Below are 26,890 nucleotides of genomic sequence, written 5' to 3' on the forward strand. Positions count from 1 at the left end.
ACTTGTGCTCAGGGCCTGATTTGGCAGGCATGCTCAGAGGTCCCCTTCTGGATTGGATCCCTTTCAAGACCTGGGTGGAGGAGGTGATGATGGCCACTTTATAACTTTTAGTGCAGTGTTTACAGCACTTGCCTGGGATGTGAGTGGCCCAGGCTCAGTTCTCCCTTTCTCTGCCAGAGGGGGAGGAAGGATTTGAACAGGGGTCACCTAGAGCTACAACCACGGGACTATGAGTCTGATGTAGGACTCCCTCTGTCTCTCCTGTTGAAGCTGTTCCACTGTGGATAAATAGTGAAAGAGTCATTGGAGCAGGAGGACTGGACCCAGGGTCTCCCACCTCCTAGCTGAGTGCACTAACTACTGGAGTACAGAGTCATTCCCTTTCCCATGCTCATACTCTCTCTCACTCTAAGCCAGTGATTAAGTATTTAACCATAGTGAAACAGTCACTGGGTCAGAGAGACAGACAGAATGACTATGTAGCCTGGTGCTCAGGACATCCCCCTGGGAGTGGGAGACCAAGGGTCCAGTGCCCCTGCTCCAGTCACTCCATGCACCTGTCTCTCCCCATATATTGTATAGGGAGCCTAGGCACCTTAGTTAGGCTTTGTGGATTGCAGTCTTGTTCCTGTCATTTTCTAGGCACCTAAAAGTTAGGTCTTGTCTTCACATACAGTGACATAGCTGCACCAGTGCAGTTGCGCCATTGTAGCACTTCATTGTGGCGCTACTGTGTCAATGGGAGAGCTTCTCCCATGGGCATAGATAATCCACCTCTCCCACAGGCAGTAGCTATGTTGATGGGAGAAGCTGTCCCGTCGACATAGCTCTGTGTACATCGGGATTTAGGTGGGTATAACTAGGTCACTCAGTGCTGTGGATTTTTCACACCCCTGAGCAACGTAGTAATACTGACATAGGGCCATAGTGTAGACCTGGCCTTAGGCACTATGACGCTCAGTGTTAAAAAAGCAAACAAACGCCTCAGTCCTTTTGTGGATCTGGACCTCTGTGTTTCAATTCCCTATGTGTGAAATGGGGACAGTGATACTTCCCTACCTCACAGGGATGTTGCGATGATAAATATATTAAATACTGAGGCACTGAGATACTATGGTGATGGGGGACATGTAACTAAGACAGGTATAGGACTATGATGGAGCCAATAATATCCTCTAAAATGAATGAAAATAGGTTTTCTATAGGATGGATGGATAAAAAACATTATATATAATCAGACTCATTACATAATTCTATATTATGTATATTGTTGATACATACAATATATTCATTCACTAGCCAAAGGAGGATCTGCTGATGAAGTATATCCCATTCACCCTATTCAAGGAGGTGACTGCAACCAACAGAAGCTTCCTCTCTCTGGGACCTACCACCAACTTAGGTGTGGTACCAAAGGAATATTCTCTCTCACACCACTACAAGAGGAGGCTATTGAAAGAGTTATTTTCCCTTTTCCAGAAAAGACAGTAGGGAAGAAATCTGATGGGCAGCAGCTCCCACACTACAGGGTCGTTACAGAGAGCAAGTGGGGACCCTGATGAAGAGGCCCAATACCAGTCTGGCTACTGAAGGATTCAAGCTCTGAGGCATAGTGAACATCATTTCTTTGGATAGGAGCCCAGCAAAGCAGTAGCACTACTGGTCATTCATTATCAAACTTAAAGTGTCTCCCATACAGAGAGGCACAGAAATACAAATAGCCGGTGGGCCACAAATAGCCGGTGGGATATATAATCAATAAAAAACGCAATGAAATCCTGAGCTACAAATGGCTTTGATTCCATTCAACAACTTCACTCTGCCCGGCTCTACTCATTTCTCCCCTTTTATATATGCTTAGTACTCTCTCGGACTGCGATCCTTCCTCTTAGCTACGGCTTTCATTGCAGCTACTGGTTACAACTATTAGAGGTCAGAGTTTGGCACCTGTCATTAGCAGTCACATAGTTTGAAGATAACCAGTCTGAGGGCATGTTAGCTTATTTTTTTCTTTCATTGGTAGTGCATGAGAATTCAGTGATATATTGTTTAATGCATGGAATATACAGGGTAGCTTATTCTCTTAAAAATTGAATAATGATCTCTTTCGTATTACAGCAGCAGATACCACGGAAACTTCCATGATAGCTACTGAAGGAGTTCATTAGCACTTTGCTTCTCATTTGCTCAGAGTAAGCAGGCAGAGTGCTCCCTGGAGTCAGGAGACAGACAACACAACCAAGAGCAGAACAAATATGTTGAAACTGAAGTAGTAGTTTCACTTTATTAGGTTTGTCAGTAATTCTGTCACTCAGCAGGATGCATCATCAGAGCCCCATGTAGCACAGCATCTTCTTGACAAGAAGAATCTAATAAATCACGAATAACAGGTATGAGATGAAAAGTGTGATCATTAAGAAACAAAATTAAATACAAAAATCTACACTTAAAATACATCATGGAGCTGATTCACACACCCTCGAGCAAGGAAATTCTGAGTCAACACATGGCTGGTGTTCTTATCAATTGTCTTAAACAGTGGACGATCTTCTGAAAAAGTGTGTGTGGGGGGTGTATATAGATCCTTGTATCACTAAAGACTAGAATTTTTATCATATCCATTAGTAAAAAAAAGTTTCAATGGAGATGTGGACACTAAAAAACTAGAGATCTTAAGATTTTTGATTTGTAACATGAAATTAATTTTCACATCACTGACATTTTAATAGCCAAGTGAAGGGTCAAATTACAGAGGATTTAAAAATCTTCATATGGTTTTTTGCTTAACATATTTTCTTTCACATATTTGCAAGCACCCTCCTCTTGCAGGGGGAGCTGATGTAACATGACAAAGCTTTATGAAAAGTGAACTCTGCTCATGTACAGTCATTACTGACAGAGGGCTCCACTCTCTGGAAAGGGAAGTTTGTGATATACTGCAAATAGGAGTGAAAAATAAGTAACATTCATGTGTAACCAGCACTCAAATTGGGAGGAGGTGAAGTTTACAATGGATTATGACACATTTCCACTTCTCATTTCTGCTGGACAAAAACAAGCTGAGGAAAAGGCGCTTTATATCTCATTTTCATGCTACCTATCTCGGCCCACTGAAACACTGTGTATAGTATATGTCAAGTATCCTTTCAGCTGTGTGCTTTTCACCTTAGCACCAAAACACACAAACAAATCCCTAAAAAGAAGTAACTGCTCTTAACATTTAGTTTAAATTAGGGTGGTTTTGGCCAAAAATGGATGAAAAATATTTAAAACACTGGAGAATTTAATAGTGAGGGATTTTGTTTGTTCTTTTGCTGTGTGGCTCAAAAACCAATACCCACACTGTATTAAAAACAAAGCAACTCCAGAAACAATTGCAGACCAGATTTTACCCTGTCACAATATGAAATAATTTCTTTACCAAACTCTGCTCTCTGTATTTACAGTATATACTGTTCAGTATGCCATTTTCATAATGAAAGAAAATACTGCCCATATCCTCAACATACTTCCCTCACACATATTTCTATAAGAAGCAAAGAAGAGTCAAGCAGGCTTTGCAAATTTAGGATATGGTGTGGCGTAACTCCACTCTGAAGAATTACAAGGGGGAATGCATACCCAATGATGGAATTGTTAGCACAAAGAATAACCTGTGTTTAGAATGCAATCACATCAACACAGTTCTCCACTAGTGGGGGGGGGGGGGGGGGGGGGAGAGTGAACCAGGTCAGAAAATCACTGCTGCTTCAGTAAGTGTCTGTTAAATATTGATTGGAGTCACTCAATATTTCGCCTTTCCAAAGAACCTGAAAGTGTACATTTGTTGGCATATGATAGTTGCAAAGTAGGGAAGATAGTGATAAAGCAAAAGGTTATTTATGAAGCAACTGATACACATCACTGTGCTGCACAAATACTACTGAACTAGTACCTAGTTAGTACTTGATATTATGAAAAAAATACATAGAAAGAATCAAACCTGTGACCAGTTCTCTGATTTCCAAATCTGTAGTCTTGCGGAGCAACCGTACTAATGCTGGGATACCACCACAGTTTTTCAGAGCAATTTTGTTGTCATCATTTGCTTTCCCATACACCAAGTTTCTCAAAGCTCCACAGGCACTACGGTGGACTTCTGTCATTCGATGATCCAACAGGTCCACCAGTAACTGTATTCCTCCTTGTCTTCTTATCTGAAACAGCCAAAAGTGACAACCATGATATTAGGAAATGAGCAGGTGTAGTGCACACATTATTCAGCTTAATAAACAGTGGTTCTCAAATTAAGGGTATGCATAGCACTTGCTTGTGGTCCAAGAAGAGCTGCAAGTTCATATGGTGCTGGCTCCTCCCCTTTGACAGCACTGAAAGCAAAGCTCTTTGCAGTGAAGATCCTGGACAACTGTTAAAGCAACTGAAACAATGAGGAGCCAAAACAATTGCCTCAACAAGGGACTTCTGCAATTGTCCGGTAAGCCTAATTTGATTACTAGGCAAATTGGTTGAAACTATAGTAAAGAACAGAATTGTCAGAAACACAGCTGAACACAACATGTTGCAGAAGAATCAACACAGCTTTTGTAAAGAGAAATTATGCCTCACCAATGTATTAGTATCCTTTGACGGGGTCAATAAACATGTGGGCAAGGGTGATCTTGGGGATATAGTATGCCTGAACTTTCAGACAGCCTTTGACAAGGTCCCACACCAAAGGCTCTTAAGCAAAATAACCAGTCATGGAATAAGAGGGAAAGTCCTCTCACAGATCAGTAACTGATTAAAAGGTCAAAAACCATTTCAACATATTCATTACTGATCTGGAGAAAATAGTAAACAGCAAGGAGGCAAAGTTTGCAGACAATGCAAAATTACTCAAGATAATTAAGTCCAAAGCTGACTGCGAAGAGTTACAAGGGATTTCACTAAACTGGGTGGCTGGGCAACAAAATGGCAGATTAAATTCAATGTTGATAAATGCAAAGTAATGCACATTGGAAAACATAATCACAACTATACACACAAAATGATGGGGACTAAATAAGCTGTTACCATTCTAGAAAGAGATCTTGGAGTCATTGTGGATAGTTCGATAGTTCTCTAAAAACATCTGACCATTGTGCAGCAGCAGTCAAACAAGCTACCAGAATGTTAGTATCCATTGGGAAAGGGATAGTTACTAAAGCAGAAAATTAATGCCTCTCTGTATAAATCCATGATATGCCCACACCTAGACTACTGAGTGCAGGTCTGGTCATCCCAGCTCAAAAAAAAAAAAATAGAATTGGGAAAAGTACAGAGAAGGGCAACAAAAATGATTAGAGGTATGGAACAGTTTCCATATCTGGACAAGTTAAAAAGACTGGAACTAAGCAGGGATATAATAGAGGTTTATAAAATCATGAATGGTGTGGAGAAAGTGACTAAGGATGTGTTACTTCACATAACACATGAACCAAGGCCCACTCAATGAAAATTAATAAATAGCAGGTTTAAAACAAACATGGGGAGTACTTTTTCACATAACTCAGTCAACCTTTGGAATTCATTTCCAGGGATGTTCTGAAGGCCAAAAGTATAACTTGGTTCAAAAAAGAATAAAGTAAGTTCACCGAGGATAGGTCTATCAATGGCTATTAGCCAAGATGGTCAGGGATGCAACCCCATGCTCTCGGTGTCCCTAAACCTCTGACTGCCAGAAGCTGAGAGTGGATGACAGGGGATGGATAACCAATAATTGTCCTGTTCTGTTCATTCCCTCTGAATCGTTTGGCACTGGCCACTGTCGGAAGACAGGATACTGGGCTAATGGACCACTGGTCTGACCCAGTGTGGCCATTCTTATGTAGTAAATTATAATTATTTGTTAAAATATGATTAATGTTGTGTGTGTTCATACATTTAGTCTGTTTATCTGAAACCAAGAATGGAAGACACTTTCGTCCCTTTTAAAATATGTACCTTTTTCAGTGTCAAAATTTGAGCATTAAAAATTATATGCTGGTGAAATAACAGTCATCACTTTTCTGTTCCCCTATGTACTATGGCACATCATGACATCACTGTTTTAGGATATGAATCATGTAATACAAAGTGCCTCAATAGAGAGATGCAGGTACATCGTGTTAATTTATACATTTTTTTACAGAACAGAACAGTCTTGTCCATATAATATTCACATTACAAAGAATAAAGTATTTAAATTAAAATAGTAATTATTTGACGATAATCTATATTTTCCACAGAGTATTAATTGCAATTCAATGTTCCCTACATGGTGTTCACCTGTCTAGACATTCTGTAGACTATCTATAAAGCACAGTGGTCAGTGGTAAAACCAGAGGTTGGCCATGATTGTGGCTGGATAATTGTACATAACATCAGACTCATGCCAGGAGTTCATTCATCTCTCTGTATCTCTCTGTCACTCTGTGCTTGTGCAAGCTGAGGAACACTGATGCCTCTCAGTTCAGAAAACACAAAAATAGATCAAAAATAATATGTTCTGCAATATATCTGACTGATCCAAAACTCAACTACTGCAAATATGATCACTTGCAATGCAAGATATTTGCCACTTTCTAAATCAGATACATTTACTGACAAGAAACATTCACTTTTGAATCCATCACTAACCTTTTGAAACCAACGTGTCAGCTTTTTCTAATATATCATATTTTCAAACCTGATGTGTTGCATGAGGAACAGCTATATCACCCACTTGACACAATATGCAACATTTGCTGAAATAAATCGACTCAGAACTGAACTTAATATATCAAGAACTAAACTTGATACATCAATTCAGTAAAAGGTACATGAAGTGCTGAACTTGATATTTCAGTCTTCAGAGAGGGATGCTTATGTGATTTGATGGAAGATAATGAGAGAAAACATTTGGATTAAAAGCAAATATACCCAGTGTATCACTCGTTTTGCTATGATGTGTGACATCAGTAACAATGGAATAAAAAACAGAGACCATAGGGCTGGACTATAGAGTTTTAAAATAAAAGATGTGCAAAATGATTTTTGATAAATACTTCCATGATTGCTTAGAAAAAGATTGAAATAGTGATGGGAGCAAAAAGGAATTTCAAGCAAGTACACCTAGAATAAACATTTTTCATGTATGTGATATAACTCAGCTGATCACCTCAAGGGGCTCTGTCACGCTTCATGTATGCGCTGCATCTGTGATCTCTGTCCCAGTCTCTGCATGGACACTATTTCCAAGTGACAGCCTTCTATCTGCACCTCTCCCAGAGTGGAACCCTGTGATTCACGCTGCTTTAAACTGGATCATCAGGATACAACCCCCCTCCCCCAACACACACACACTTTTTACCAACTGTACTGTTACAGTTACAGGGAGAATGGTGCCTTAGACCCCATTCCCCCTTTGCAATCCTTCTCGAGTGCACTGCTTAGGTTTTGCTACCTTCACCTCTCTCTGGATGGAACCTGCAGTTGCACCACTCTTAGGCTGGATCCCTAGGTGGCAGCCCCGTTTCCAACCATGATAGCTCAGCAGGCCCAAATGGACTGGGGGGCCTGCAATCAACTTCCCTCTAGGAATATCTGACCAGTGGCTGATTAAAGTGATACAAAACCGATTCTTCAAAACAAATGTACTGTACATTCACCCAAACATATATAGCAATCGGAGAAAAGTAAACAACACAGCATGATAGCCACAACAATCATAAATAATAATAATACCACCTAGCTCTTATATTGTGTTTTTCCATCAGCAGGGCTTAAAGTGTTTTACAAAGTAGATCATTATCCCCATTTTACAGATGAGTAAACACAAGCCTAAATACCTTTGATCTTACCTCAACCTTAACATTCCCTCGCACATTTTGGTAAGTTCTACTTAGGTCAGGTACCTGCACCTCTGGGCTGGGAGAGAGAAACTCTCCTACTGCAGATGCTGTTGTCAGTTACTCTACATCTGTGTCTCCCATCAGCAACTTTCCTTGAGCAGCTCCCAACTCCCTTTCTCTAGGGGGCCTTTATAAGCATTTTGTGTCATTTTGATCTCTAAGCTTGTTGCCTCGACAAAGCAGCTGGGTCACTGTACTGGAGCCTGGAAATCACCTCTTCACAGCTCGGCTATTGACTTTCGAGGGTTTGCCGTCCTGTTTCTCACTTGGACTATTGTGTTACCTCCATACTTTTTTACCCAACAGCTCACTATTAAACTGTACCAGTAAATTCCCACCTTCCAATAGCGCAATATAACTATGCATTGACTATCTTAATAGGCAAGTCACATAATCATAAAATTAGTACAGACGAACCTCCACAGGCTCTATAAACATTAATTAATTAAGACTCGTAACCCTCTTATGAGGTATAATGAAGGATTATTACCTCCTGTTTACAGTTAGAGCAACTGAAGCACAGGAAAGTAAAATGATTTGCTCATGGTCCTAGAAGGAGTTTCAGACACAGCTGGGAGAAGTCATATATCCTGAGTTCCAGAGGCAAATACTCAGCTGGTGTAAATTGTTATAACTCCACTGACTTCAATAGCGCTTTGGCCATATAAGTACCTAAGGTAGAGAGATATATGATGATTTGCACAAGCTAAGGTTAAGAACCTACTGTACACTGACATGAAAAGTGACAAGGGTTTGCGTTGTGCCTGTCTTCAGGTGAGATGATGAGAAAATTGTTAGGTATAATATTTACTAATATACAAGTGGCTACTTTTTTACTTCATTCACAAGGCAAAATGACCATGTATGCAGACAGGGTGTTTGCTCACCACGACAAATGATTAGTGTAGCACTGGATCATCTAAAGACTCAAGGGCCAAACTCTGCTCTCATTTACACAAATCAATTGCAGAATAACCCACTGGAATTACCTATATTATATCAAAAACATAAACCATACCTGCTATTTAAGGAGGTGGTCTTGGAATAATCTTCACTTTGGCCAGGCAACAAGTTACAGTAGCAATAATTGATATATTGATGTTCACCTAACTCCACAACTCTGTATGTATATATGCTAGTGCCACTGCACTACATCTGAATGCATTCACATGTAATGACTAAACAACTTCTACATTGCATCACTATTTTCCTAACAGTGTGCTCCCTATTGTCACATAACAGGAGTCTTTTGGAAAGGTAATGTATCAGTTTCCATGGCTGTCTCATCTGTATCATTGATTGGTGCACTAGCTTCAGTGGTGGACAAATCATGGTCAGCCCTCAGTGTGTTTCTTCTAGGAAATTTATCAGTGTCAATGGCTTACTCTATCACTTGGTAAATTAAGTATATATCTGGTCAACAGGCAACATATCCATTGACATAATAAAAAGTCAATATTATATTGAAGATGTGTCAGAGCCAACATGGATACTCTTGATATAGCTGTATGACATTAAGTTAGTGACTTATTTGATTGATAATACACTGTACCAGAAAAATAAGCTATCAGATTTAACAGCGGATGTATTTTTTCCAGAATGACCACATATTCATTTCAGTATAATATTTCTTAAAAGATAACTTGTGTAGTTCAATATTTATAACATGTATTCTATGACTAAAATTTTAATTGAGTGACACCTCCAATCTCAGGTTGTGCTTATTGAAAGGAGGGGACATTTTGTGAGAATTAATTGGGTTTATGGATTAGCCAACTAAGAATGAGGTTCTAATGTATGTGTTTAAATTAAAAGAGCATTCCTGGGATTATGGATGGAAAGATAAAGCACATTTTTTCCAACTATCCTAATATCACCTTCTGTTCTGAGCTTTTGTGTTCTAATCTTAAACATTTGGTGCATATACAAATAATATCTGCTAATGCATGTGCAACTGATTTTCAGGGTTACCCAGACTTAGGAGGATGAAACACCTCCTTACTATAACTGACAAAATACATGTACATCTGTGTATATACTAATGCTGAGACTTCCACGTTCAAATTGAGAATAATTATGGCTGGAGACAGGGCAGGATCCAAAAAGGGGGGAGGGTAGAGATCTCCTGCTGCCACCCTGGGGGCAGCTGTGGGACCCTTGTGCAATTTAGAACATTCTTAGTGATACTCTAATTATACAGAATCATAGAATATCAGGGTTGGCAGAGACCTCAGGAGGTCATCTAGTCCAACCCGCTGCTCAAAGCAGGACCAATCCCCAACTAAATCATCCCAGCCAGGGCTTTGTCAAGCCTGACCTTAAAAACCTCTAAGGAAAGAGATTCCACCATCTTCCTAGGTAACCCATTCCAGTGCTTCACCACCCTCCTAGTGAAAAAAAAATTCCTAATATCCAACCTAAACCTCCCCCACTGTAACTTGAGACCATTACTCCTTGTTCTGTTATCTGGTACCACTGAGAACAGTCTAGATCCATCCTCTTTGGAACCCCCTTTCAGGTAGTTGAAAGCAGCTATCAGATCCCCCCTCATTCTTCTCTTCTGCAGACTAAACAATCCCAGTTCCCTCAGCCTCTCCTCATAAGTCATGTGCTCCAGCCCCCTAATCATTTTTGCTGCCCTCTGCTGGACTCTTTCCAATTTTTCCACATCCTTCTTGTAGTGTGAGGCCCAAAACTGAACACAGTACTCCAGATGAGGCCTCACCAATGTTGAATAGAGGGGAATGATCACGTCCCTCGATCTGCTGGCAATGCCCCTACTTATACAGCCCAAAATGCCGTTAGCCTTCTTGGCTACAAGGGCACACTGTCAACTCATATTCAGCTTCTGGTCCACTGTAACCCTAGGTCCTTTTCTGCAGCACTGCTGCCTAGCCATTCGGTCCCTAGTCTATAATACTGCATGGGATTCTTCCGTCCTAAGTGCAGGACTATGCACTTGTCCTTGTTGAACCTCATCAGTTTTCTTTTGGCAAATCCTCTAATTTGTCTAGGTCCCTCTGTAACCTATCCCTACCCTCCAGCGTATCTACCATTCCTCCCATTTTAGTGTCATCTGCAAACTTGCTGAGAGTGCAGTCCACACCATCCTCCAGATCATTAATGAAGATATTGAACAAAACCAGCCCCCGGACTGACCCTTGGGGCACTCCGCTTGATACCGGCTGCCAATTAGACATGGAGCCATTGATCACTACCCATTGAGCCCGATGATCTAGCCAGCTTTCTATCCACCTTATAGTCCATTCATCCAGCCCATACTTCTTTAACTTGCCGGCAAGAATACTGTGGGAGACCGTATCAAAAGCTTTGCTAAAGTCAAGGAATAACACATTCACTGCTTTCCCCTCATCCACAGACCCAGTTATCTCCTCATAGAAGGCAATTAGGTTAGTCAGGCATGACTTGCCCTTGGTCAATCCATGCTGACTGTTCCTGATCACTTTCCTCTCCTCTAAGTGCTTCAGAATTGATTCCTTGAGGACCTGCTCCATGATTTTTCCAAGGACTGAGGTGAGGCTGACTGGCCTGTAGTTCCCCAGATCCTCCTTCTTCCCTTTTTTAAAGATGGGCACTATATTAGCCTTTTTCCAGTCATCCGGGACCTCCCCCAATTGCCATGAGTTTTCAAAGATAATGGCCAATGGCTCTGCAATCATGTCCGCCAACTCCTTTAGCACCCTCGGATGCAGCGCATCCGGCCCCATGGATTTGTGCTCATCCAGCTTTTCTAAATAGTCCCCATAATGGTTCCCTGAGGGTCTGTTCTGCCAATCCAGGATCATCTGTGCATGAAGTACTCTGGCCTACATCCCATAAACTGAGGAGCTATGAGCAGGTGGTATAGGACAGCCATGTTGGCTTTATGCTAGCTGTCTATTCCCCTTTGCAAGGGGAATCATCAACTGTCTGTGTAAGCCAGAATGGTACAAAAAAGATGGAGAGGGGTCAAGGTTTTAATCCAAGATAGTAAAACTTTCAGCCCCATCTGGCCCAATAGTCTATTGCCAGCAAGTCTCCCTGCTGTGCAATAGATCAGAGTTCAGGTCCCAAGAGTCCCAAGGTTTCAGGATTAAGTTGTAATACTGAGAGGGGTTCTCCCAACAGGGCAGGTAATTCACCTCCCTGAGAGGCAGTAGTAGCTAGGTTGACCGAAGAATTCTTCTGTCAATCTGGCACTGTCTATACTGGGGTTAAGTAAGTATACGTCTCTCAGGGGTGTGGATTTTTATGCTGATGTAAATTTCCAGTGTGGACCAGTCCTGAGACAGTGTATTCAATCCTCAGTGTCAGAAAGCCAGCTGCAGCAGAGTCAGTCTCTTAGCAACACACTGGGCACAGCTGATCCTACAGGGGCTGCCTGAGTGACTGCACTTACTGACTGGTGGAGGGGTGGAACTAAGCTACTACTTGTCCCAGCAGCAACCAGAGCTTGCTGGCTGCTTAGTGTGTTCCAAGTACATTAGATCCTGCTTCCTGCTCATGCCCAGCGTGCTATTGTCCCACTTCAGTTCCTGCACTTCTCCATCCTTGACACCCCTAGCTCCAATCCCCAGCTCCACTTCCCGACCACGTCCTCGGCTCATCCACTGGCTCTGGCATTCGACTTCTGATCCCTGCATCTGACCTTCAGCTCCGCTCTCGCCTACACTGCCAGGTGTCCCAGTGCCCTGATTCTTGACTCCGGCTCTGCCCCACTCTAAACTCCAGGCCTTGCCACCCCCTTGGTTATGACCATTAGGATCGACTGCTCACATCCCATTTGTGATCCTGACAGCCAGAAAGGAAGAAGATCTTCCTTTTGCAAAATCCTCACTGACATCTGAACAGGCCAAATAAGGAATTATATTTTGAAGAATCCCAGAGGATCTTCCCCAAAACATAAGTCCCTTTCAGGGACAATATAATCAGCCAATCTGTGGATTAATATATTTTGATTTCTTATTCCTACTCCCTGTTCTATTTGCTAGATAAATTCTATATCTAGCTTTATTGAGATTATTCTGATCAAGAATACTCTCCGTGCTTTGAGAAGGAAAACAGATTCAAGCATTTGAGGTGCATGAATGAAATTTTGGAATAAGACCACCAACACACTAAGCTAAACAAGAGGATATCTTTTTAAAAGTTGAGAAAAACACCAGACATCAGAATCTGCCCTGTATAAGTGTCATTATGTCAAACTTAAGTGTTTCAGCAAAACTCCCCAAGAGGATGAAACCTATGTAAGCAAAGAAAGCACTTTAGAACCTCAGAGTTACAAACACCAGAGTTATGAACTGACCAGTCAACCATACATCTCATTTGGAACCAGGAGGACACAATCAGGCAGCAGCAGAAACCAAAAAAAACCCCAAAACCCAAAATCGAAAATGTAAATATAGTACACTACTGTGTTACATGTAAACTACTAACAAAAAAAGGGGGGGGAGGAGCAGCATTTTTCTTCTGCACAGTAAAGATTCAAAGCTGTATTAAGTCAGTGTTCAGATGTAAACTTTTGAAAGAACCATAACGTTTTGTTCACAGTTACGAACAACCTCCATTCCCAAGCTGTTTGTAACTCTGAGGTTCTACTGTACTGTGAGTGGTAAACAAATTAAATTAGGTCTGTCAATTAATCACAATTAATGCCTGTGATTATGTGAAAACAAAATTAATGTGTTATTTTTTTTATAACATGTTAATCACATATGTCTGGGCGGGGAGGGAGGCATCGGCGGCTAGGGGCTGAAGCCCCAGCCTGGAGCTCCAGAGGTGGGGTGGAGGGGGAAGCCCAAGCAGGGCTGGAGTCCTGCACTCTGAGTGGGGCTGAAGCCTGGATCCCTGAGTGGGGCTGAAGTTCTGAGGGGGGCTGTAGCCTGGAGGCTTGAGCTGGGCTGAAGCTCCAAATCCCACACTCCAAGAGGGGCTGAAGCCTAGAGTCCCGAGCAGGGCTGAAGCTCAGAGCTCAGAGCTCCAAGCTCTCCGCTCTGAGTGGGGCTGAAGAAAGGGGGTCACAATTTTTTCTAGTAGCAGGGTGACCATTTTTTTTAAAGTCCAAATGGGGTCGCCAGCACAAAATTTTGAGAAACACTACCATAGAGAACAGGGGTCTGGTGAGCTAAGTCATTCTGCACCAGCCTCTCCTCCCGTGCCGCATGCCGAGTCTTGAGGTAAAACTCCACCCTCCCTTGCAAACAAGGGCTCACCCAGTTGAAGGGAGTTATGTAAAAATAATAATTCTATATTTGAAAGGTGCACTTTCATGATAAAAAGCAACAGAGAGTCCTGTGGCACCTTTAAGACTAACAGATGTATTGGAGCATAAGCTTTCGTGGGTAAAGAGAATCTCTTTTTCATGATAAAGAGATTGCACTACAGTACTTGGATGAGATGAACAGAAAAATACTATTTCTTTTGTTTATCCTTTTTACAGTGGAAATATTTGTAATAAAAATAATGATATAAAGTGAGCACTGTACACTCTGTATTCTGTGTTGTAGTTGAAATCAATATATTTGAAAATGTAGAAAACACTCAAAATATTTAAATAAGTGGTATTCTATTATTGTTTAACAGTGCAATTAAAACTGTGATTAATTGCAATTTTTTTAAATCTCATGATTAATCGTGATTAATTTTTTAAATAGTTTGACAGCCCTAAATTAAATTCATCTTCCTTGGCTGTCTCACTTTTACCTCTTACTGCCTATAATAAACACCAGCCAAAGCTTTTATTCATCCTAACACAGCCTGAGAATGAATTATAGCCAGGTGCAAGTGAGAAAACAGCATTCAGCCTGCATTACCTATTAATGCTCATGACACTGTCACTGAGTAGGCAACAAGGTCATGATGCCCCTATATGCTCTCTATTTAGAAACCTAACAACAGGGCTTGAAAGTTGCCCTTGCTCACTCACCCCATGTAAGTAAAAGGCCTGTCCTAGTGTGGCAAGGGAACCTATACTATCCATTGCAGCAGAATTTAAGGTTTCATTTATAATAAAATAAGTATTTAGCCCTTAGGCTTGTGAAGACAGACTGCTGTGCAAATGTGAACTAAATATAAACTAATGTACTTTCATCATCTTGAGTCTGCAGAAAGCCAGCTGCAGTGCCTCAGTGGCTGCTCATTACTTTGGCAAGCAGCAGCAGTCAAACTAACAAGGGCCTGGTCAGTTTTGCTATTGCTATTAGGAACCCTGTGAGCTCCAGTGAGTACAGAAGTGAACACTACTCTTCCTCCCCTTGAAGCAGCAGCCAAGAGGAGCTGTAGAGTAGCAGAAACTGTCTCTATGCTCAGTAGCTAGATAGCTCTATGGGAGGGACAGCATAGCAAAGAGTCTCTCTTTTTCCATCAACATTCTTCTTAATTTTAAAAAACAAAAGATCTCTTTGTATCAGAGGAAATGGAAGAAATCTAACAGAAGTTGAGCCTTTTATTGGGCCAAATACCCTCAACCATAAATGTAAGTATAATAAATATAACATACTGCATCACTCAGCAATTCCTCTGTCACACTTCTATTACTAACAAACCATTTTTCAGCATATCAAAATACAATAATGTTCCAATATGTGTGAATTATTTAATGTTACTGTGCTGCATATATGAGAGAGACAAAGTGGGTAAGATAATATATTTTAGTGGATCAACTTCTGTTGGTGCAAGAGACAAGCATTCAAGCTACACACAGTGCTTGTCTCTTTCACCAACAGAAGTTGATCCACTAAAAGATATTACCTCAACCATCCTGTCTCTCCAATATCCTGGGACCAACATGGCTATAAAGTACACTGCATGTACAACACAGATAAGGAATCAATGACCGGGAGCACATTAAATGTAATGCATGTTGAATAAAATCAAAATTATGACAACAATTCTATTTAAGTTCAATGCTTGAAATTTTAAATAATAATTGGTTCTGAAGTTCTTAGAAGTTGGAAAATAGTACTAAATTTTGTAACAATAGATTGTCTGTTGATTTAATACAAAAACTGAATCTTAAAGTTATGTTCCTCAATTTCAGAGAAACAGAAGCTAGAGGTGAATGGAATCAAATGTCAGAAACTATTAAAACATTGAAAGCCTTAATTGACTTGATCTCTTCAAAGCTGCTTTCAAAGGCGATATCATCACAAAGGTACAGAAGAAGCAACATCTATAAAGACTTTACAATGCACTCTCAGAGTTACTGCGCTAACCATACCTTTGACCACTCCTAGTCTCTTTGAGTGCAAACCCTCTCATACCGCAGGCCCCGGGTACTAAACGTGATTACCTCAGCAGGCTCCAGTTATGTTCAGTACCTGCAGTTCATAGATTCATAGATTATAAGGCCAGAAGGGACACTGTGATCATCGACTCTGACTTCCTTCATAACACAGGCCATGGCACTTCTCTATTGGAACAACAGCATATTTTTTAGAAAAACATCCAATCTTGATTTAAAATTTTCCAGTGATGGAGAACTCACCACAACCCTGGGTAAGTTGTTCCAATGGCTAATTACCCACTCCTTCAGGACCTGTTGCCTCTTTTCCACCTCAGTATGTTCTCCCTGGGAATTGTTCACCCACTAGTCCACCCCATCTCTCTCTCTTGCTACACAATCCTTTTTACCATTAAGTATCCGTTTGATCTTTAGACTCCCAGCCTTGTCACAGCAGCTTCAGGATGGAGTTTAGAAGTAGGCCGTTGTCTTGTAATTGCTCCCTGAGTGTTTATTGGGAGGTTGTTTATCTAGAGCCATTTCTGCTTGTTTTTCCAGCAGCCCCCAATTAAACTAGACCACGACATTTGTTACCTCTGACCCCTTTGTGGCCTCCCCACTTACTGTCTGAGGCCTCCAGCCATCACCTTTCTTGGGGGTGAGGTAGACCTCACATTCCCGTCCCTCCAGACCAGGGATTTAGGCTACAATTTCTCCCGACCTTCACTGTGATTACCAAGTTCTGTTACCTCCTAGGGGCTATAACAAGGTTTACCAGCTAGCCATTACATTATTTATTATTAAATAAAGCCATTCATGTATTTAGAACAAAATCATTACATAGAAAGCACATCTTGAAAACAATAAACAGCTTATATGCCTATCTAAGCTTACCAGGTGTCACCCACCTTCACATGGAGACTCTGGTTGGTTTCAAAGTCTTTCAAACCCTTCCAGCAGTGTTTTGCACTCTTGGTGAACGTCTCCTGTCAGTTCTTGGATCAAGTAAGGATGACCCATCCCCACTCCCCCCAGAAGCAAGCTGCCCATTTTATACAATTCTTGTTTCTTTGCTGGGCCTCTGGAACCTGGTCAAAACCAGTAAGTATATGCAATGGTATTTTTGCCACCTTTATTTACTTGTCTAGACATCTGTGGTAATTACCCCCAGTGGTGTTAGTTCTCGATAGTTCATTCATGCTTAAGTGACTTCCCCGTCATCACTGCATTGCATATCTTATTAACCTCTTCAAACCCAGACAGTAACAATACAAGTGAGACAGGAAAACTGAGTTACACATATCCTTTCATAATAATAAATCAGCAGTTTCCCAGTTCTCCACAACATTCATACAGGCAAGTCTAATAACACATCATAACTATACACTAACTTTACTTCACTGACCAGGTCACATACAGTATTCATAATATTATTGACAGATCAGTATTCTTAAATTTTTCAAGAGCAGCTCCATGTCTGCTACATTAATGACTTAAATTACTTATATTTTAAATTATTTGCACTATTAAAATCATTTTACTCTAAAAGGGAACAAAACCATCAAGCTTGCTAGGGTATGCTGCTAAAAATCAACAACTTCTTTGTCAACTAGTTTCAGAAGTCCTTCCATAGAAGTCTGATTGCTATGACTGTACTAGAAAATGGGAAAACCACCCCCAGCTTTCCCCTGAAAAAACCCCAATATCAAAATATTAGTAGAGATAGCCTATTTCCGCTGAAACTTTCAATCTTAACATAAATGTATCAGGCTTAAACTGGAATTCTATAAAGAGAAAGGAAATTCACTTCTCACGGCTATATATTCCAAAATGTCTACAAAACAGCAGGCAGACAGTGTAATGTCCTTAAACCAACAATGCATGGGAGATCTATTGGAGACAAATTTACCTGAAACATCATGGCTTAATTTAGCTTGATTATCACAGTAATTTGCTGTAAGTTTCAAAAAGTGCTGATCAATTTTAGCTCAAAATAGAGTGGAATGTTATGCTAATTGCTAAATCAGAGGTTTAATCTAGGTTCCACTTAAAAGCAGATTTGTAAAACTATCATTAAGAACTTGTTAGATCAGACACAAGAGTAACATTCAAAGCAGTGAACAGGCATAATTTAAATAAATTCAGATACTGTTACATATACAACATTCCACTGGGGGTAAATCTGGCTTGTACCCGGCATGCTGAACTCCATACTATGAACAATCACATCTTTTTACATATCTGTGTACAATAGCAGTCAGCTGCCCAACGAGTTCAAGAGTTAAGTTGAACATAAGCACGCAAAAAGTTGGTGGTGGGGTTCATACACTCAGGATCCGCACACAAAGGGATCCTTCCTTCTGGGTGTGGATATCCCACTCCATGTGTGCCAAGAAGGAGTCAACCACTTGTGCAGCATGCTTCTTCCCCATCCCTGCAAAGGGACTTCCATAGTCCAGGAGCTACTTGTCAAATGGGTAAAGGGAATGGACTCACATCACTTCCCCGAATCACACACTGACTCTACCAGTTAATTAATCCAATTGGGGCTTAATTGTCTTTCGTTTTTCTCACCTCATCCCCTTCCTGTACAGCAGAAGCCCCCTTAAAGATGAACAGCCCAGGTTCAGGCACAGACTGGGGAAACCCTGATAACTTTCTCTAATAGAGCCATACTGTTAGAGAGCTGGAGAGAGCAGGAGGTTATTAAAGCCACTGCAGAGGCACATGGCTTCTGCGGGGTAGGCTATCGGATTCCCTGACTTACAAGTGGCTATGGAGGGATCTATGGTTTCTGGGGCCAGAATCCTTGTTTCTTCCATAGGGAGGCAAACCCAGCTCACTGATTGAGTCATTTGTTTTTCATCCTCCCTGCAGGTTTTGTCATGTGAGGGTACAGAGGAAGAATCCTATACCCATAGAATGTAACCCTTAAGGTAATGTGCATAAGAACATATTAGACATCACACTTTTTCTGTTTTTGCTCCAGGGAGAAAGTATCTGTTGTTCTGAGTCAAGGCATCATCATTATACAGGAAAGACAACTCATTCTAGATCAAAGAACTATTCAATTTACAGCAAAATGACTTAACTTAATGTTCTAAAATTCACAATATTATGGGATCCCCATATGAAGATCCTTTCCTAACTAAAATGCTAAGTAACTATAATGGGACAGTCTAAATAACACCCATAATTATTATATACATGGGGGTCATGTTTTTTTTACCAAAACTGCCTATCATATACATGATGTGGTTTTATTTATTTTTTTAAAATTCCATTTATAAAAGCTTCTTTTAACAAAAATATGAATTATGAAATATAAATAGATGTGGATCAGTATCTCTTGTCTAACGAAGACTCTTGCCTTTTGAATCATTAGGAATATAAGCTATATTTGATGGCCACACAAATCAGAAAATGCATACACAAATCAAGGCCATTAGAGGGTGTTATAACTGACCAGCTTAAATGTGTGGTTAGAAATATTGTCCTTTTATTCTGAATAAGGGATTAAAATTTCACCACTATATAAATAAGGTGCATGGGTCTCTGCTCCTTACAGCTCCCCTACTGTACCTTCCATTCTCTTCCGCATCCATCCTTATGCTTTCAACTCCCCTGCTTCCATTCCTATATCACTGCTCCCCACTTGTGCCCCTCACTGCCTTCCTCCCCTTTTGCCACCCACTTTCAAATACTTCTCCCCTTGCACATCTGCTCCTTCCCACTCCTGTTCTCCTTCTGCTTCCCATATATTAATCAAAGTGGAGACCCAATGTGTTCCTTTCACTTGTCCATACACCATCCTGATGCATTTGCCATGTTACCATTGGGAACACTAGTGTATCAGCACCATGAAAATGGATACACTCAAAACAAATGCTAAAAGAGAACTCTAGAAATGCTCTTGTTTCTACATGTTCCAAAGAGGAGAGGTTGGTAACACTTGTGTTTGACTCCCATCAATTGTTTAAATTCCAAATGTGTAAAGATTTAATCACTTTAGGGTACATCTACACTACAGGGGGGAGTCGATTTAAGATACGCAAATTCAGCTACGTGAATAGCGTAGCTGAATTCGACGTATCGCAGCCGACTTACCCCGCTGTGAGGACGGCGGCAAAATCGACTTCTGCGGCTTTCTGTCGACGGCGCTTACTCCCACCTCTGCTGGTGGAGTAAGAGCGCCGATTCGGGGATTGATTGTCGCGTCCCAACAGGACGCGATAAATCGATCCCCGAGAGGTCGATTTCTACCCGCCGATTCAGGCGGGTAGTGTAGACCTAGCCTAAGTCTCATGGTCCATATGTCCCCTTCAACTTCCAGCCATTGGATCATGTGATACCTTTCTTTGCTAAATTGAAGAGCTGTTATCAAATATTTGTTGCCTAGGTAGGTACTTATAGACTGTACTCAAGTCATCTCTTACCCTTCTTTTTGTTAAGCTAAATAGATTGAGCTCTTTGAATGTATCATTATAAAGCCTGTTTTCTAATGCTTTCATCATTCTTATGGCTCTTCTCTGAACCCTCTCAACTTTATCAACATCCTTCTTGAATTCTGGACACCAGATCTCACCAGATCTGGACACAGTGTTCCAACAGTGGTCATACCAATGCCAAATACAGAGGTAAAATAGACCCTCTTTTCCTACTGAAGATTCCCCTTCTTACGCATCCCAGGATCACATTAGCCCTTTTGGCCACAGCATTGCACTGGAAGCGCACATCCAGCTGATTATCCACCACGACCCCCAAATCCTCTTCAGAGTCATTGCCTCCCTAGACAGTGTCCCCTGTCCTATAAGTATGGCACACATTCTTTGTTCCTAGATGTATATGTTTGAAATTAGTCACATTAAAATGCACATTGTTTACTTCCACCCTGTTTACCAAGTGATCCAGATCGCTGTGTATTAGTGACCTGCCCTCTTCATTATTTACTACTTCCTCAATTTCTGTGTCATCTGCAACCTTTATCAGTGATGATTTTACGTTTTCTTCCAGGTAATTGAAAAAATGTTAAATAGCATCGGGTCAAGAACCAATCCTTCTGGAACCCCACTAGAAATTGACCCCTCTAGGTAAAGATTCCCTGTTTACAGTTACATTTTGAGGCCTATCAGTTAGCCAGCTTTTACCCTACATGCTTACAGTGTTTTTTAAAATTATCCTTAGCAATTTGTCCAAGTTTCTACTTTTTCTAAGATTCCTTTTTGGTTTTCAGGTCACTAAGGAGCTCCTGATGCAGTCAGGCTGGCCTCTTACTATTCTGGCTTTCTTTCCTTCACATTGGAATAGTTTGCTGTTGTGCCTTTAATACTGTCTCTCTGAGAAACTGCCAGTTCTCCTGAACTCCCTTTTCCCTTAGATTTTCCTTCTCTGCGACCCTACTTACCAGTTCTCCGAGTTTGTTAAAGTCTGCTTTTAAAAAAATCCATTGTGCTCCTACTCCTTCCTTTCCTTGTAGTCATGAAGCTGATCATTTCACGATCACTTTCACCTAGGTTGCCTTCCACCTTCAGATTTGCAACTAATTCCTCCCTGTTGGTCAGAATCAAATTTAATCTCTATATTATTAAAACTGAATGAATTTTAATGCATCTACATTAACTGCCACCACTTTTGCTTTTCATTCACTTTTTCCATAATTCTTGCATTAGGCAGTAAAAATAAACTAGCCAATATCACTTGTCATTTTCACATTTTGGTTCACATGAACCTGCACAATATTCCAGTATTAAGTTTACAACAGTGTACCTTTTGACTCTCTGACTCCTACTCCTACATTATAGTTTTTAATGCTCTGCACTACTCCTACATTTCAGAGCTAGTTTTCTAAATGTTTTGAGAAAATAATGCATATGATTTAGAAGCTGAACAAAAGAGAATAATTACAATAGATAAAATAGCCTGCAGCAAAATTCAGCTCCCATTCAGTGCCTCAGTAGCAGAATCCTTTTAATCCTGTGTTGAAACATCCAAGTTAATCAATTAATACCCCATTTGAAATTAATTTAGGAGGTACATGTTAATTTGCAGGTTTTATGTTTATAGGCATAAAAGTAAAAGACAAACATTTTGTCCTTATCCTTGGTAAAAATGCACACATTTAAAAAAACTGAAGTGTTTGATTGAAGAGATAAAAAGTGACCTATGCATTATTTATTAGCATTGTCAAAAGACATTTCTTTCACTATTTGGCAACTGTTGGTTGTCTTCCTTTTCCAAAATCACCATAGCATCAAAAGGAGGAAAAATGGAAAGGTAACATGCCACCAACTGCTGTTCTTTGAGTGAACGCCTCTGCAGATCCACACTTGTGGGATGTGCCCCAACACTGCAGTCCTCAAAACTATGTAGAAAAGCAGTCCTCTTTGGGCCCATACAAACATCCCCTCATGGGACTGGAAATCAGATAGGTGGCTATCAAAGAGAGAGAGAGAGAGATTCCTAAATATTCTTCCACTAATTTGAAAACTCTCAGAAGACCTCTGAAGAACCAGGAAAGACGGGCAGAAAGTATGGAACTGCAGTGTGTTAAATAAACCTCTTTTCACCTTCAAGAATTAATACTGCAGATTCTGCAGGTGGGAAGTAAATAGGCAGTACTCCCACCCCCTGACAATAAAATAAAATAAAATAAAATAAAGTAAGGAGGGCTGAGGAGGACTAATTACATTGAAGAACTGCCCTCCCACAACAAGGATCTGAGTGACATGACAACTCAAGGACCTAGTGTAATTGAAACTTCTTTAGATCTTGCAGAATGAGCTCTCGAGTTACTGAGGAAACTAGCTACCTGATTGCAAATATGCATATATCTTGACTGGGGTGTTGAATCTGACTTTAGATTTCTCAATAACAAAACAAAATAAGCAATAACATGCTGGATTTTAGAGGGCTCTGAGGACAAATGCTGTCTTGCAAAATGATCACCCTATCAAGGGATTGGTGAGCCACTATAACAACTTCTTATTATCAATACAGTGGCTTCTAATCACTTTTTTCCTCTGCTTCATTTTGACTGGTGGTCACCATGATGTTAGGATAATATGTGACTGATGTAACAAGGATGGAAGACATGTAGAGCACTGAAGGTAGAAGATGGATATATAGAGCATTGGAGGTGGCTCAAATGCAGCACAACAAAGTTTTTAAAGCCTGGTATCATAACTCTGCAGGAGATGAAGAACAGTTTCTTCACATCAACCAGAGCATCCACAAAGTCCCTATCTCTGGAATAGCTCTAGGAGGCAGACAATCTGACTAATCCAGGCTGTTTCCATACAATGAGAGCCAAGCATTTCGAGTTGTGAAGCATTCTGAAATTACTTGCACTTGGATCCAGGCTGAGCCATCTGACTCTGTGAGTGTGGAATAAATTATTGAGTGTGACAAATACAAAGTCTTCTCTTCCTGAGTTTCAGCTTGTCAGGCTTTGGAGGAACTGGGGGCAATACATCAGTTAGCACCTGTGGGGTTAGAGCCATGTCCTTCCTGTTTAGTGAAACCTAGCTAGGAGAGATTATTGCTGATACCTTCCTGGGGGTTGGCAAGCTTCTTGCTTCTTTGAAGAAGCATTAGACCATTGGCTCAGGAATCCAATTCTTGATTTAAATGGAATTATGCTGATTTACACCTGTGATGCTGGCAGACCAGGTGCCAACTCATGCTAAGGCCCCTAGGAATCACTGAACACTGACAAACGCATAGCAGGAAACCAGTCTGGCTCATCTGTGCATTAGTATTGTTAAAATAGATATTAGATTTATAGAGCTGTGTTTAGTGTATAGATTTTATGAAATGTTTGTGAGTTGCTGCATGCATTAATCTAACTTATAATATTTGTATCTCTTGTTATAAGGTAATATATAAGTGTTTGCTCTGTAACTATAAATGTGTTTGCTATGAAACTGGAAACCAGGTGCTGTCTTTGGTGTGTGATCTGATGTGATCTGATTCAGGAGAGAAGCATTAGCAAGTGTGAAATTCTAGCTTACCACAAGAGGTGTCATCTCGTGCCCAACAAAAGAAGCCCCCATAGACACCAGGGAAACTATTGTGGAACATCGGTGGACAAAAGAGTTTGTTGATTGTTTTCCCCACACCCATGAAGAAGGAAGTTGCACAAATGCTTGTCCCATCACAGCTTGAACTCTGGGGGAAGGGAATAAAAATCCCAGTCAAGAAGCAATTGTTATGGCTATGCTGTTTGGAATTTGGAGAGGGCAATATTTCTAAGCATAAGTAAGGGATCCCCAAGCTGCTTAGCTTGGGTTAGCGTAAAAGACATATAGAGCTTGCCCATTACAGCAGTTTCTATTACTTTTTGGAACCTAAGACTGTGATTCATTTGTTTGTTACCTACTTTAGCCTTGTAAATAACTCTTGTTTCCTTTTTTTGTTAACAAATCTCTAGTTAATTAATTATAGGATTGGCTACAAGTGTTGTCTTTGGTGGGTGATCTGATGTGGACTAAATGACTGTTCCTTTGGGACTGGGAGTAACCTGAATATTGTTGTGATTTTTGATGTAAGGAACCATCTATCAAAAAGGCTGGCTTGCTTGGGTGGCAAGATAGACCAGAGTGCCCAAGGGGACTATCTGTGACTCCAGGTTAAGGCTGTTACAGTGCTTGAGGAATTCACACTTGATACTTGGTAGGTGAAATCTAATTATAGAACACACAGCCAATTTGGTGTTTGTGGCTTGGTTTGTAACAGTCTACTTTGAGGTTGGCACCCATGTTCATGAGCCACTCCAGACAGCTTGACAAAACCAGTTAATTATCTGGCCCAGAAAATCTCCTTAACTGTTGACTTGTCTCATATTTCCCATTTTGGAAAATATTATTGAATAGATTGTGACAAAACAACTCCAGCAGTATCAAGGGTCCTTGGATCTCTTTGACTCCAGCCAGTTTGGTTTTGGCATAATGCAGAAACTGAACTGGTCATGCAGTTGATGATCTTCTCCTACTGATGGATTAGGATAAAAGTGTTGATGCTGATTTTTATAGAGCTATTCACTGTCCTCAATACCAATGGCTCTGTGTTATTGCTGACATACTGCAAACCCTAGGTATGGTCAATAGGGTTGCTAGATTGTTCCATTCCTTTCTTTCTTACAGTCCCCAGAGGATAATATTGTGCAGTTGTTTATGGCTCCAAGGGCGCTCACATGTAGAGTTCTCACAAAGTTGTCATCCCTTTCATTCAATATGCCCATGGGGCAGTTCCAGTGATTAGTGCTGTAATATGGATTGCTACCACCGGTTTGTACAGGAGTTCTCATCTGTTGCAGCCCCTCTCATCAACCAGCTCAAAGAATGCCTTTCAGACTCAAAAAGCTGGCCTCTGTAGGGAGCCTGTTTTATACAGCCCAGATTTCCTCAAGGAATTGCTCCAGATTGATGACTCTGAAGTTGGGTTGGGGACTGTCTTGTCCCTGGTGGTCGTGACAAGGAGCAGCCCATCCTCTACCTAAGACACAAATTGTCCCCCAAGAGAGAAGGTCTACTCCATAATAGAAAAGAGGGCTTAGCCATGAATTGGGCCATGGAGGCACTCAGATATTACCTTCTCTGTAATAAGTTCACCCTAGTCACGCACCACGACCTTTACTGTGGCTCCATGCCAGGAAGGACAACAACCCCAGACTCATGGGATGGTCCCTATCTCTCCAGCCATTTACATATCCACCACAGGGCTGGGAGTGCTCACTGAAATGCGGACTTCTTCTTCCAAGATGGAGGACACCCAGTGAGGTGGGTGGGATGGGGGTGAGGGTGGAGGAGGGATGCATCCCAGCAAAATCCAGAGAGGAAGCATATATGATGGTGCAGATAGGCCTCTCTTGGCCATTATGAGGCTGTAATGGGGTGTACCAACCTGACAGTACTGGGCCCAGATGGCCCTGCTCCTCCAGCCCTGCAGAGCATGCTCCAGCTGGAAAAAGAGTTGAGAAACGAGCAACACAGCTCAGAAGAGGGAAGACTAGGGAGGAGGACAGACCTACCCTGAAGGCTCCTGATGAAGATGCCAGAGAAGGCTCCCTGAGCAAGTTGGACTATAAGCTGAGCCTGGTTGGCACTAATGGTTTGGTTTCCTTTTCTTTTCATCTTATCTAGGATCAGAAGCTGAGATTGAAAAGCAGCAGTAGGAAGTGACCCAGGGATGGCAACGCAGAGGGCAAATTCAGGGGCCAGACACTATTAACCATCTTAGGGCCCTGGGTTGGAGTCTGGTGCAGTGGGTGGGCCTGGGCTCCCCTACCCCTGCCCCTACTATAGGAAGGACCCAAACCACCTGTCCCACCTCACCACACATCTGAATAAAAGAGGACTAGGTATGCAAGACTAACCCACTGGGATGTGGCACTAGGGCATGCTAGCCACTAGGCCACCTAACCCACCAAGGACCCTGTTACTGGGGCCTAACAAGGGCCTGTGGACAGAGCTGGCCTCACCCCTCTACTCCTGCAGCAGTTTAGAGTAGTGGAGAGGGAACTTAAAAGGAAGAGACACAGTTTAGTTAGGGGCTGACCAAAAAGGAGAGCAAAGTTATGCTTCTTCCTCAACAAGGGAAGCCAGGTTACAGCCCAGAGTCTGTTATCTGGATAAGCCTTCTGGTGGATGGGACAACTGGGACTAGGAAGACTAACAAAAAGGACTGACTGCACTGAGACAAGCCCTGAGTAGACAGGTGATGGGCCACAAGGTGGTGTTGCCTAGGCAACTTGGTTACAGAGGAACAACTGAAAGAAGTGGCA

The 26,890-nt window shown here is 41.3% G+C and overlaps 1 protein-coding gene across 4 annotated transcripts in view; it reads right to left on the minus strand.

The window, feature by feature from the left end:
- The window catches only part of CTNND2 (catenin delta 2), a 1,151,766-nt gene that overhangs the window by 221,994 nt on the left and 902,882 nt on the right, over nt 1-26,890 (minus strand). For all 4 annotated transcript variants that reach the window (XM_034761543.1, XM_034761542.1, XM_034761544.1 and 1 more), the window contains one exon: nt 3,983-4,196. In XM_034761543.1, coding sequence (XP_034617434.1) covers nt 3,983-4,196 — 214 coding nt within the window. The remainder of the gene's footprint in view (nt 1-3,982; nt 4,197-26,890) is intronic.

Source organism: Trachemys scripta, chromosome 2 (assembly GCF_013100865.1).
Source record: "Trachemys scripta elegans isolate TJP31775 chromosome 2, CAS_Tse_1.0, whole genome shotgun sequence".
Classification (NCBI taxonomy): domain Eukaryota; kingdom Metazoa; phylum Chordata; order Testudines; family Emydidae; genus Trachemys; species Trachemys scripta.